Source organism: Grammomys surdaster, unplaced genomic scaffold, assembly GCF_004785775.1.
Source record: "Grammomys surdaster isolate TR1022 unplaced genomic scaffold, NIH_TR_1.0 126531, whole genome shotgun sequence".
NCBI lineage: Eukaryota > Metazoa > Chordata > Mammalia > Rodentia > Muridae > Grammomys > Grammomys surdaster.
Genome location: NW_021621323.1, coordinates 3897228 through 3912231, shown reverse-complemented (window position 1 = coordinate 3912231; position 15004 = coordinate 3897228). Strand labels below are relative to the sequence as shown.

Here is a 15004-nt window from a genome sequence, read left to right as displayed (position 1 = left end):
CACACACACACACACACACACTTTTAGGAAGCTTATAAAATAGAATGTTTCCATATGGCTTTTTTATATGGCTTTTTAGAATAACCTTAGAGTTAATTATCTTTGCCCCACCCACTACTCCACCCTACCTTTGAGTCTCCCTCTACACTTAAATACCCCTTTCATTATCCCCCTTTCATTTCCACCTGTGTTCTACTATTCCTTCTCCTTTAAAACATTTCTTGCCTCTCCCCCAGTGGCTCCTTTTCATTTTCCTGGTGTGTTCGTTATGATTTCTATTGCTGTGATGAAACACCAGAATCAAAAGCAATTTGGGAAGGAATGGCTTCATTTCCTCTTACCACTCTCAGATCACACTGCATCACTGAGGGAGATCGGGGCAGGAATTAAAGGCAGGAACTGAAGCAGAAGCCATGGAAGAGAGCTACTGATTCGCTTGCCCACTAATGGGTTGCTCATCCTGCTTTCTTATACAACCCAGGACTCCAGCCCAGGATTGCACAGCCAACAATAAACAGGGCTGTCCTACCTCAATTATTAATTAAGACAATAACTCCATAGACATTAATACAAGCCCATCTGTTGGAAAGCATTGTTTTTAATTAAGATGTTCTCTTCCCTGTTATATCTGGGTTGCATCCATTTGATAAAAACCCACAGATATATCTGACTCCACAAATACTCCAAGTTAAACATGCAAAACTAAAGATTTGGTGCCAGGATCCACATATTAGTGAGAGCACAATGCGTTTGTTTTTTTGTCACCAGACATGTTATATACAATTATTTAATCATCTTTCAGATTATAGCCTCTGGGATCTGTGGTACTGATAATCATATCATAGAAGGGAAAATGAAAACTCCATTTCCTGCCATCCTGGGCCATGAGGGAGCTGGAGTCGTGGAGAGTATTGGACAAGGTGTAACTACTGTAAAGCCAGGTGGGTAATTAGACATGATACTGATGCCTGCCATCTAGGGGTGCAGGAATGGGTTGGCTTCTCTGCCAATTAAAATATTAATAGGCAGGGGGATGGGAGTCTCAGCAGAGCTATCATGTGATAACTGAGAAATCAGGGTCCCTCTTGATGTTTTTAGTTTTATTAACGAAAAGAATTCAAGATCAATCACAAGCGAGCTTGGGGACAAAGAGTGGACTCAAATGGAAGTGTGAAGATGTTTTATTGGAGCCTAAAAGAGAAACCCCAGATCAGGCAAGCTGGAAGGGAGAGGAGGGGTGGAGAAGAGAAGGAACGAAAGTCATGTTGCTTGTCCTGAGGGAGCATGGAGGTCAGCCTTCTGGTCACAAGTCAAGGAGGAGTGCTTCAGAATAAAGAGCAGGGAAACCTACGCATTAAATTATCGAGTGTAAGAGCATATATAGGCTATGGCCAGCCAGCATCTGAGAGAAAAAGAATAGTCAGGTCTTCCTAGGCTGCCCTCAGACAGGTGACCGGACCCCAAGTCTCAGGATGGGTTGCCTGATAGGGATGGCATTATGTTTTAGGCATTCAGGAAAGGAAAAGCACATTGCCTTTGGGTGAACCTTCGGGTGCCCAGTGTATTCGCTCTTAAAGGAGGGGTCAAGGGCATATCTATATAGAGGCAGATTCCATTCTTTAAAATATAGCACCAATTCCTTTCCTAGTTCCTACTCTGAGTCTTCCCCCGAGGTAAAATAAAGATCTCATAACTCAAGACAGGTGTGTGGTGGTGCACATTTTTTTATCCCAGCTCTTGGAAGGCAGAAGCAGGCAGATCTCTAAGTGTTAGAAGCCAGCCTGATCTACATAGTGAGTACCAGGACATCCAGGGCTAAAACCCAAACCCCCGCTCCCCTAAAAAACTTTTAAAACACATCACATATTGACAAAACTGCATCGAGACACCAGATATAGTATAGAATATAGGTAACTTGGGATTCAGAATCCCAGATTGAAGACGGAATTCAGGGGTGTGATACATACCTACCAAGCATAAGGCTGTGTCCCTCACACCAGTCTACCCTACTTTAAACTAAGAATTACAATATATACAATGTATCACAATATCGGTAAACATAGAATATGTGTGATTACAGAGCCTTTTTCTACACATGCAAACACACACACACACACACACACCATGTGCCCTAATCTTTTTAATTGTGCAGACTAGCATCGTGTGTTAGAGTTTCTTCTAGAATTTATAACTTACCTTCCCCATGCTACAGACCTTCATGTTTCAAACACTTGATGATATTATTCTAACAAAAATAATTATCATAACAATTATTATAGTAATATAATAATTATTGTTGTCATAGATTTTTTTTGTTTTCCCTTTATGTGCATGGCGAGCATGCTATGTCAGAGATGTGGGTGAACGTATCTTTCCACAACGTCAGAATGTACGGAATAACAATATGGTCACATAATACAGCACTTTTGTTGGCAGCAATTTGCTAGACATTGCTGACTGCCTTGATATCAAGCACTGGCTGAGGCAGACAGGAGTTGTTGGGTCCCATCCTAATTACTAATCTTAACTCTCTGATCACGTGTTGCACATCACCCAGTACATACATTTGTTTGTGTGTTGAGAGCATGGACTACAGAATGAATACATATGTAGGTTGCAGCGGCAAAGAATTTCTAGGAACCTAAGAGGCAAAGTCAGAAAACTGAAGGAAATGCAAATAAATAGAGGCTTTGGGAGGGGTGAGGTCTACCAGATGGTGCTCTTCCTTCATCCATTTAAGAGCAGAATTGTCATCCTCCATTCTTAAAATGGAGTCAAAAGCTACTTGTAAAGTCAAGTCTTTGGGGGCAATCAGTCTGAAAACCCAGTTTTATGGAAGAACTCAAGGCAGGACACAGACTGATTCAATCAAGTATAAAGAAATAGATACTCTGAAAAAGACCAATTATCTTGTTTAACTAATTTATCTAAATAGGATTAAGGGCACAAACTGTCTTTCCTCAAGTTCTAGCATAATACAACACCTCCTAACGCATACTGGTTTTAATTTAGCTCGTGTATAATTCATTCTTCCAATAAATATCGACTTCTACAAAGGTCTCGCTCTACTTTCCTCCTGGAACACTGAGCCAAATCAACAACATGTCTTTTATGTATCACCAATACTGAGGTCACTCTTACACATAGCTATCTCTTACCTTTGAACCTCAATGTCATGAGATGTAAATACCCAAATTCTTTTTTTTATTTTTCAGATCTATTTATATTAAAATTGATTATTTTAATCCTATGGTGAAATGATAATTAACTTCAGGTACAATGCTACATACAACCCTTCTTATGACAAAGTGATGACATCTGACAGAAACAGTTTCCAGTAGTATTAACTGTTCTTCAGGTCTGCCATAACTTTCCCATAACTTTCTCTGTTCTTTTTCTTCAGGAGATAAAGTCTTAATGTTCCCTCTTCCAGAATGTCGAGAGTGCATCTACTGCCTCCACCCTAAGGGCAACTTCTGTATTAAGGAAAAGTCAGTTTCAATTTCTTTGACTTCTCACCTCATTTGCTTTCCTCATAGACGGTTTGACTCAACCCTGATAATGTCTTTTTTATTTCTTTTTTGTTGTTATTGCTCTGTGTCTGGGGAGCAGTATTCTCTCACCAACCGGATTGATGTTGGATGGGACCAGCAGATTTACCTGCAGAGGGAAGAAAATCTATCATCTTCAGGGGACCAGCACGTTCACAGAATATACTGTGGTAGATGAGATTGCAGTGTCAAAGATTGACGATGCTGCTCCTATGGATACAGTCTGTATTATGAGCTGTGAGGTGTCGACAGGCTTTGGAGCTGTGTTTAAGACAGCTCAGGTGAGTGTTGCTTCTTTCTATGTTCTTTCCAGTGACTAACTGTCTACATGGTAAACAAGGAGCCACCTAGCCTGAAGGCTCCTTCGTCACGGACAAAACTGAAGGGCTTTTTTCCTCACTTTATTCCCTACTAATACAAGATCACTGTTGAAAGTCTAACAATGGTTTATCCTTTAAAACTACAGGTCACCCCTGGCTCTTCCTGTGTGGTTTTTGGACTGGGAGGAATTGGCTCTGCCATTGTCATGGCCTGCAAAGCCTCTGGTGCATCTAGAATCATCGGGGTTGACATCAACGAGCAGAAGTTCCCACGGGCCAGAGCCTTGGGGGTCACTGACTGTCTCAACCCTAACAAGCTCAAGAAACCTGTCCAGGAGGTGGTGAAGGAGATGACAGGTGTTGGTGTTGACTTTGCCTTTGAGGCCATCGGACTCATTGATACTATGGTGTGTGTCTCGGGCACAATGGGGGCACAACACATTAACATATTAACTTCAGAAAGAAAGGAATTTCCTGTAATTTGTTTTATTTGGGAGGATTGTTGCAAATTGAGCCAAGACCCTCCAGCATACTGAGCCCAATTCTACACCTCTGCAGTCCTAGTGTAGGGCTATAAATTTTTACCTAGCATTTTTGAGCATATTGACGGACCTTACATTGTTCTGAGCTATTAGCCTATTCTATTCCATTACCCTTTTAGATAATTAATATCACTACCTTCATTTTAAAGATTGAAGATATTAATTACAGTAACTTTAAACAGCTCACTCAAGGTATCATAGTAAACATACTCCATGCTGTTTGATCATAGAATGTCTCCCAGATTCCCCCAAAAGAATCCTTAACACTGTTATCAAGTTATGGGACACAAACTTCGCACCCAGTCATGCCTGGCCACCCATCCTCAATAGGCTAATTAAAAAGGTCAAATTAAAGGAGAAAACAAAAAAAAAGGGAAATTTATTCAGTGTGGCCACATTGGGACAAGGGACAAAAGAACCCCAAATCCATCTTCTAGGTCCTGAAGTTAGAGCAGGGTTTAAACAGATACACACATCTAAGCAGTCCTGGTCACCTGGTCACGGTATGATCTTACTACTCTTGGCCAATCCTTGTCAGGGCTTCAGTCTCATCCTGTAAGGAAGTCTAACAAGCTGTTAGATCCTGTGTAAAATCTTCCTCCAGGGGACAAGTCACCCCTCTGGTTGGTGCCCTTTTCCTCTCCTAGCATGAGATTTATGAGAAAAACGCCCATTTCTTTGAGGTTACTTGTTTGAACAGTCTGCATGTCTGATGGAGAGGTGCAAGGGCCTCTTTAGAACATCTTCACGTCTAGCAGGCCAGTTACAAGCTACACGGACATGTAAATGCTGCTGAGATACTATTAACCGGCCTGTTTCTGCATTTAGGTTGCGGCTTTGAAGTCATGCAATAGGAGCTACGGAGTGTGTGTGGTAATGGGAGTAGCTCCCTCCGGTTCCCAGCTCTCTTTTGACCCAGTGGTGCTTCTCCCTGGGAGAACCTTAAAGTCTTCTGTTTTGGGAGGTAGGCCTCTCTCTTTCCAGAACCCTAAATCTCCTTGCATGCTCCTTGGAAGGAAACAAGGAAGGAAGACAGGAAGAAATAGAAGGAAAACAGTGTATCAAAAATGATAAGATGAGGCAGGCATGGAGTCTCATGCCTGCATTCCAGCACTCAGGATGCAAATGTAGGAAGTCTTCCACACAGTCAGGGCCAGCCTGGACTTCACAGTGCGGTCCGGGCAGTCAGGTATACACAGAAAGACCTTATTCCAACTTCCAAAAAAGCATAAGTCTATCTTCCCAGAAGTAGTGTGTTCCCTTTAGAAGCAAACAGAGTACTAGTCTAACACTGATAGGATATAGAAGAGATCCTATTCTCTTTGCCCATTGAGACCCTGACTTTCTGTACTGGGTGACAAGCCAGGGATGGTATATGGACCACGCCCATATTCCACAGAGATGAATACATCACTGATTTGATCCCTGAGTTCTTATCTTGATACTCAACCTACTTTTCTATTTTAAAACACAACAGATTATTACAATAGGATCACAATTCATTCTCTCTTCTCTAAATACCCCCAGATTCTATTCCATCACTGGTCATATACTCCATATGCTTCCAAGACTAACATGTCTCAGGGAACCTGCACAGTGTTAAATGTTCTGAAGCCATGTTGTCTAATGCTGTGACTTCTGGTCACATGTGGCTATTGATCACTCAGAATATGGCTGGTGGGACCGGAAAGCTAATGAGTCAGTTATGTTTACTTTTTTTTTAATTCAAAGAGCTATGGTAAGTGTCATAGCACATGCCTTATTACAAGCGCTAGGAAGACAGAGGGAAGTAGATTTCTGTGAGTTCAAGGCTACTCTGATCTATATAGTGACTAAGTTTTTTTTCCCCTCTATGTAAAAGAAAAGAACAGAAGTAACAGACTCAATGCAGTCGTGCTCACAGCCCATCAGCCCACAGGTTTCCGTTGTTTTCAGGACACTAACTACTTCCTATAATGTTCACCCTCTAGCTGATTTGATCTGAGTGAATCTCAGAATCTTGAATGAAATGAGACTGGCAACCCAGATCAATCCACTAGTGGGTGTTGCAGGAAGTGGTTAGTGCCCTGAAGACAAAGAAGAGCTTTAGGTACATGGGTTACAGCCATGAGAGTATCAGGTAGGAGCATTCTCCTATGGCCCTGGTAATCATAATTCTGTCAGTGACTAGATTCTTCTATGGAACAAACTACTTTGACACTTGGGTAAAGAACCAATGGGGTAATGAATGACTTACTGCATCCATGAAAACATTGATAATTTTATAAACTATCAAATTTATTATAAATTATTCATTATAATCATTAGTCACTGGATTCTTCAGTCAGCTTTGATCTGTTTTGCATCCTATTAATTTTGTCCTTCCTTCTACAGGGTATAAAACCAGAGATGAAATCCCTAAACTTGTAACTGACTACGTACAGAAAAGGATCAACATAGATCCTCTTATAACCCATAGGCTGCCTTTTCAAAAAATCAATGACGGATTCAAATTGTTGCGAGAGGGAAAATGGTAAGTATTTGTGTGAATGGTATGTGTGTGTGTATGTGTGTGTGTTTATTTGTATGTAAAAGATAGTCCTGGTATGGTGACATACATGTGATTTTCAGTCAAAATCTTATGAAAAGTCCCCTATTCTCCCATATAACTTTCCATTACCCTCATGACGACTTGTGACAGTCGATGGTAATTAACCTGCCTGATGAATTTTTGAATATCACATTTCAATTTCTAACACCAGCCTCAACTGTAACACGTCAAGTGTAGGCATTGGTCAGGAATAAGCTTTTTGCTTAGAAGAACAAAGAAATAGAAAGGTAAAGTGATGAGCAAATTTTCCTACCGTGAGTGCTTCAGAATGGTGGGGGTCACCTGAGGAGTGGCGAGAGATCATGGAGTAAAATGTACCCGTACCTAAGGGACTGATTGCTCGGGTCTGTCCACTGAGATTCTCCTGCAGGATTCTCATTGCTCCATTCAGACCCCATGATTGACAGTTCTCTGCTGGCCTTGATTACATGTAGTTTCGGTGTCCATAAGAGGAGAGGCAGTGAAAGAACGGAGCTGGGAAATGGAGAAGGGTGGGCAGTCTCTCTCCTCAGCTACGTGTGCTGTAACGGCTTTGGGCCACTTTCATTAGTCACATGAGCATTAACTCTTGTGTTTCAGCATCCGCTGTGTCCTCTCTATGAGACCCTGATGGTGACCAGCACATTGGCATCTCGGCAGTGCTCTCTGTGTGCCTTCACCTCCTTGAAGATCAAATTGCAAACGACGGAGATCAGAACTGGAAAGACATACACAAACAATTTTAAGGAATTACGCTGTTAAAGAAAATAAACTATCTTAAAACGTATGTCTGTATTTCAGGCGAACTATCAAAGGGGGGAAAGCAGGAACTGATTACTGATAAGATGTGCATCCACACTTACAGGCCCACTTTAGCTGTGTTCTGTTTTGCATAGCCTGTATGTATTTTAAACCTACTAGGGTACACTCTCCACCACGTCACACACTTATGTGGACAAGGTAGATGATCACATTGTATCTTTCCCCAGCCTCGGCATTTATTGAGTAACAATGAGCTCACAAGGGACCACAGTCGCAATGGCAACAATTTGTCAGAGGTCAGCTTTTCTTGATAGTCCTGGCTGAGGTGAGCATAGGCTGTTTTACTGCAATTTTAATTACTAACATCAATTCTCAGATCACATATTATACATCACACAGCAAATATTTCTACATATAATATGTGTAGGTTATAGAATGCCTCTCATGAGTTAAGGGGCCACAGCAGACATTAAGAGGTTTTAGGGGTCCTGAGAAGCAGGGAAACTAGTAGAAATAAATCTGTACTGAGGACAAACCAGTCTGAGCTGTTGATTCTCAAGACCACTGGGTCCTCAGCCTTCCTAACAATGCAACCCTTTAATACAGTTGCTCATGTCTTGGAGACATGCCCCCCACCACAAAATTACTTTCACTGCTACTTCATCAATGTAATTTTGCTACTGTTATGAATCCCAAAGTAAATATCTATGTTTCCTGGTGGTCTTAGGTGACTTCTGTGGAAAAGTCATTTGAAACTCAAAGGGATCATGACCCACAGGTTGAGAACCATTGTAGTGTTAGGCTTTGGGGTCAGAACTGAGACCAGAACAGAGGCAGCAGAGGAGGACCAGGGTGGTTAGATGGATGACAGATTGTCTTAGTTAAGATTTCTATCACTGCAACAGAACACCATGATTACAAAGCAAGTTAAGAAGGAAAGGGTTTATTTATCCAGCTTACACTTCCACATCACAATTCATCACCAAAGAAAGTCAGGACAGGAACTCAAGCACAGCAGGATCCTGGAGGAAGAAGCTGATGCAGCAGAGGCCATGGAGAGATGCTGTTTACTGGATTGCTCCCCATGGCTTGCTCAGCCTACTTTCTTACAGAACTTAGGACTACCAGCCCAGGGATGGCACCACCCACAATGGCCTGGGCTCTCCCCCATTGATTACTAATTGAGAATATGCTTTATATCTCGATCTCATGGAGGCATTTCCTCAACTGAGGCTCCTTCCCCTTTAATGACTCTAGTTTGTGTCAAGTTGACATAAAACCAGCTAGGACACAGATCTAGACAGGTGAGCAAGTAGAGGGAGCAGATGGCAGTTTCAGCACACCATGTCAGCAAGAGAGACAATCTGAAGGCCCTGAGACAGTTGTGAGTCATCTACCTGCCAGTCTCTTGATGCTCATCCTGAGTGGTCAGTGAGTGCTATCTTTATCTTAATGCTAAGTCCTCATTATAGGACTCAGATGAAGGCCTCATCCTTGCCTCAGTCTGGTGTGGCTGATAAGTTCTTAGGCCTGCTTTTCCTGTATGATTTTGATATCCTCACTGTACTTCGTGCATCCCATGTCTCATAACATCTTAGATACCTTTCAGTGATGTGTGTTACAGTGTTGTCATGAGTCACAGGTCACCTGCACACACTCTGGAGCACCCCTGTGCCTCTTCTAATGCCTGTAGTCAATCTCTAAGTCAAAAAGTGTGTGTGTGTGCATGTGTGTATTTGCATGGGGGGGGGGTGCTCCCCTGTGCCTCTTCTAATGCCTGTAGTCAATCTCTAAGTCAAAAAGTGTGTGTGTGTGCATGTATGTATTTGCATGGGGGGGGGTGCTCCAGCCTTCTTCTTTGCTGGCTTTCCTTCCCATATACCACTTTTTTTTGTAATGATTTGCCTGAGTCCTTCTCATCCTTGACCCTATTTTTATGCTTCACTGGAATCCACAACTGAGTAAAATGTAAAAAAGGAGAAAGCGGGCTGTACACTGTGATATCTCACTGTGTCCTGATTATGAATGCAAGGTGACCTCACATTCTCACTCACATGACCACCTTGAATGACTTTATCTCCTCAGACCAGGAGCCACAATTAGATCTTCCTTTTAAAAAAAAAATTTTTTTGTCATGACAATGAAAAAAGGAATACAAACACACATTCAATTTCATAAAAGAAACACTAATGGATATGTAGCTTTTCAATAACCAGCCTTAGCTCCTACAAAGGACCACACAACCAGCCCCCACCCAGCTCTCCTTGAATCCACGGATAAAAGATGCTCGAGCATGCATGTGCACACACAGTTGTTTGTTTTTCAACTTTCCTTCTTGGCACAATTGCTGGGCACTACTATCTTCCGACTGGAAAAGCATGCCCTTATCAATCATTCCCTTATCAATCAATCATGCCCTTATCAATACTCTTAGCTCTGCACCTCCCACCTGCCCTCAACTTCAGTTGTTAAACTCCCCTGACCCCCCGACTATAGGGGTGGCCTGTGTGACCACACTGTTTTGAGATCTTACATAGCTGGTCAACTTTTCTGAATCAGAGGCCTGAGAACTCTCCTCTTTTCTCTTCTCTCTCTCTCTCTTTCTCTCTCTCTCTCTCTCTCTCTCTCTCTCTCTCTCTCTCTCTCTCTCTCCTCCAGGGACCTGGAAGTCCCACCTATCCCTTTTATCCAGGAATTGGCCCATGGCTTTCTTCACCGACAGATCAAGAACCAATTGGGGAACAGGACCTTAGCATCAAAACCACCTCTACAAATGGACAAAAAGTGATGGATTCAATACAAAAGTGGGAATCTGAATAGCCTATAGATCCAGACATAAGAACTAAGCACGGAAACTGCACCATAGACAAGTTGAGTTTAACAGATATCTACAGACTATTCCTTCCAACAGCTGCAAAAAACACAATTTTCAACAGCCTAAGGAACTTTATTTAAAATATTTACATTTTTGGCCACAAAACAAGTCTTAGCTAATACAAAAACATGGAGTAATTTAGTATGTCTTATAGAAAATTGTGGGCTAAAACAAGACAGATCAAGCAGCCTTTATCATCTTGAAGACAAACGTACCTTCTTTCAAGGATTTCAGTTCTCTGTGGAAACTGAGGTCAGTCGCCTGTAGTTAAATATTTCCATTTCCCCCCAAATATATGAAATTCAGGGATATTTAGTTTTCAGTGGAAACACCAGCTGAAACACTAGATGGCAGTTTCTCCCCCAAACATTTTCTCTTTTTCTTACATTTCTGTTTCCCATTTTGGTGGTAAGGTCCCTTCTCTTGATGACTACAACGTTATTTGTTAATTGATGATTTGGGGCTTAGGATCAATGTGTGTGCTGTCTATTGGAGTAGTTTCCTTGGTTTCACCCTGAGAGTGTCTCAAAGCTGTGTCTCAAGATTATTGGCTTTTACCAAAGACTTACGATGCTTGGTGATCACTTTTCATATGTATCATCAGAGATGATCGGATAAATTTCCTTAGTTCCATGAACCTTCACACATCCTGGGTCCTCCCTCTAACTACCTCCTCAAGAAAACTGGTCACTTAATTGCACCATGTTAGAGCAGGACTTTCTTCAATCCACCTGTGGTATAAATAATAACATGGAAGCTTCTAATATAGTTTAAAACTTAGGCCTTTTGCTTGGGCAGTCTCTTCAGCCAGCTCATCTAACTTAACCTGACTATCTAGCCTACAACCCCACTAAGTAACTAGCTCTAAACCTCTTTACCCCACTGTGGTCCATATCTGTTCCCTCCGTGTCCACTCTCACTTTTCCTGAGTCTGCTTTCTTCTCCCTGTGGCCTCCTCTGCCCAGAAGTTCTGCCCCCCCCATACACACACCCAAATTCCTGGTCCAGCTATTGGTTGTCAGATTCTTATTACAATCAATCAGTATTGAGACAACCCCTGATGCAATTCTCAACTGCCTGTAGGCTGGTGAGGAAGGACAGATATTAACAAAATAGAAAACCTGATGAGGGGCTATAGAAATGACAATACCCAAATCTTGCCAGAGCTTAACTCTCTGCCAATACAAAATTAACACCTGAAATTATTGAGACACACCTTCTCACGATGTGAAGAAAAGTTACCCCAACACCATTTTAAAAAGTCAAAAACAAAACCTCTACACTTCAGTGTTTTATGATCAGGAATTGATAGAAATTCTATACTTAAAAAAAAAATTTGCAACAGAAAGGAAGCTTTTTTTTTTAAAGGGGGGGGGGGGATTTTAGATAATGGAAGATCAGGAAGAGGAAAAGGAGCTGTTTCTAGAAAAAGAAAAGGGGCTCTCTGACAGAGGTTCTCAAACTACAGGATAGTCAAAGTTATTCACTGTTAAGAATAAACCAATAAGCTGTAAACTAAAGCAAGGAGAGACCCAAAACCAAGAAAGACTTAGCAGTGTCTAAGAGGGAAGGCAGCACAGGAGGAGAACTGAGCAGTGTCTAAGAGAGAAGGCAGCACAGGAGGAGAACTGAGCAGTGTCTAGAGAGAAGGCAGCAGAAGAGAAGAAATAACATAGGAGCAGTAGCTTTGTAGAACCAAGCAGTCCTGGTACTGTCCCACCCATCACTGACTCCAGACTCCCAGTTTGTCCCGGAAGTCATCAGTATTGTATAAAACCGCTTTCTGAAAAGACAAACTCCCTGTCTGGCTGCCCCAAAGCCCCAGCCTTTCTCAACTCCTAGGGAAATTCCAGTCCCTTGGGGGTTGATTGTCTCAGTAATCTGAGGGCTGCAGGGAGAGACACAAATCTTTCCATTCATGCTCTGACGGTTACAGTTTCCAAAGCCCCACGGTGAGCTCCAAAGTTGCCAGTGCAAAGCAAAAACTATCCTTTAGAGGAAATAAGAAACAATTCATCCTTAAAATTTTCTAGCTAAAATATAGCTCCCCACTTACCTGTCTTCCGTTTAACTCCTCCAATATCTTCCTCTCTCTCTCCATTGATGGCCTATTATTATTATTGTTCATATATATATATATATATATATATATATATATATATATACCACACCGGGTCATAATGCAGAAATCAACTGATTGTGGAAAGCCCAGCCCCAACAGACAAATCTACAACACAGCTCCTGTACCTGAGACTTGGGGAACATTGCAGAAGGGAGAATAGAAAAGCTTTAAGAGTCATAGTACCAGGAAGTCAGCTTCCTGGAAATGACAGGCAAGTGCCACCTAAAGTACTTCAACAATATGGCTTCCTAAATACGACCTGAGCAATGACTGTTAGCAATTGCTCTGGGCTCCTCCTGTATAAGAAAGAATATTAGGCCCCAGACTTCTGAAATATGCAGAAGGTGTGGCAAAAGCCAGCACTAGACTAACAAGATAAACAGGGAACAAACAAGGTCACACCTTGTCAGGAAATGATCCAAGAGGACCCAGTGCCAAATTCAAGTAGGCCACCTCAGGTCAAGAGAAGATAAACTCATCCACAGAACAATAAAATAACACTGCTCTGGATATAAACATTAATAACCCAGATGTCAAACCAGTGCAGTTCCAATAGATAAAATAGCAAAGTCAAGAAAGACTGAAAAAAAAGTATTTTGACAAACTGCTATAAATGATTAGAGACCAAAATTCAGAAGTTATAAAGCAAATGGATTTAACTGATATCTATAGAACATTTCATCCTAAAACAAAAGAATATACCTTCTTCTCAGCACCTCTTGGTACCTTCTCCAAAATAGACCATATAATTGGTCACAAAACAGGCCTCAACAGATACAAAAAGTTTGAAATAATCCCTTGCATGCTATCAGATCACCATGGACTAAAGCTGATCTTCAATAATAACAAAAACAATGGAAAGCCCACATACACGTGGAAACTGAACAACGCTCTACTCAATGATAACTTGGTCAAGCAAGAAATAAAAAAAGAAATTAAAGACTTCAGAATTTAATGAAAATAAAGGCACATCATACCAAAACTTATGGGGCTCCATGAAAGCAGTACTAAGAGGAAAATTCATAGCTCTGAGTGTCTACAAATAGAAACTGGAGAGAGCATACACTAGCAGCTTAGCAGCACACCTGAAAGCTCTAGAACAAAAAGAAACAAATTCACCCAAGAAGAGTAGTCACCAGGGAATAGTCAAACTCAGGGCTGAAATCAACCAAATAGAAACAAAAAGAACTATACAAAGAATCAACAAAACCAGGATCTGGTTCTTTGAGAAAATCAACAAGATAGATAAACCCTTAGCCAGGCTAACCAGAGGGCACAGAGATAGTATCCAAATTAATAAAACCAGAACTGAAAAGGGAGACATAACAACAGAAACTGAGGAAATTCAAAAAATCATCAGATCCTACTACAAAGGCCTATACTCAACAAAACTAGAAAATCTGGAAGAAATGGACAATTTTCTAGACAGATACTAGGTACCAAAGTTAAATCAGGAGCAGATAAACCATCTAAATAGTCCCATAACCTCTAAAGAAATAGAAGTAGTCATTAAACGTCTCCCCAGCAAACAAAGCCTAGGTTTTAATGCAGAATTCTATCAGACCTTCCAAGAAGACCTAATATCAATTCTCTATAAACTATTCCACAAAATAGAAACAGAAGGAGCAGTACCCAATTCATTCTATGAAGTCACAATTACACTCATACTGAAACCACACAAAGACCCAACAAAGAAAAAGAACTTCAGACCAATCTCTCTAATGAATATCGATGTAAAAATACTCAATAAAATTCTGGCAAACCAAATCCAAGAACACATGAAAACAATCATCAATCATGATCAAGTAGGTTTTATCCCAGGAATGCAGGGATGGTTCAATATTTGGAAATCCATCAATATAATACACTATATAAACAAATTCAAAGAGAAAAACCATATAATCTTCTCACTAGATGCTGAGAAAGCATTTGACAAAATTCAACATCCCTTCATGATAAAAGTCTTGGAAAGATCAGGAATTCAAGGTCCATACCTAAACATAGTAAAATCAATATACAGCAAGCCAGTAGCCAACATCAAACTAAATGAAGAGAAACTTGAAGCAATCCCACTAAAATCAGGGACTAGACAAGGCTGCCCACTCTTTCCCTACCTATTCAATATAGTACTTGAAGTCCAAGCCAGAGCAATTAGACAGCAAAAGGAGATCAAAGGAATACAAATAGGAAAGGAAGAAGTCAAAATATCACCATTTGCAGATGATATGATAGTATACTTAAGTGACCCTAAAACTCCCACCAG

At 41.1% G+C, this 15004-nt stretch overlaps 1 protein-coding gene across 1 annotated transcript in view; it reads left to right on the top strand.

Annotated features, from left to right (window-relative positions):
• The window catches only part of LOC114614870 (alcohol dehydrogenase 1-like), a 14327-nt gene extending 7398 nt beyond the window's left edge, over positions 1 to 6929 (top strand). Inside the window, exons 4-9 of the mRNA XM_028760503.1 lie at positions 803 to 941; positions 3404 to 3491; positions 3610 to 3832; positions 4018 to 4278; positions 5242 to 5377; positions 6787 to 6929. Of these exons, the coding sequence (XP_028616336.1) occupies positions 803 to 941; positions 3404 to 3491; positions 3610 to 3832; positions 4018 to 4278; positions 5242 to 5377; positions 6787 to 6929 (990 nt within the window). The remainder of the gene's footprint in view (positions 1 to 802; positions 942 to 3403; positions 3492 to 3609; positions 3833 to 4017; positions 4279 to 5241; positions 5378 to 6786) is intronic.
• Positions 6930 to 15004: the final 8075 nt, after the last annotated feature.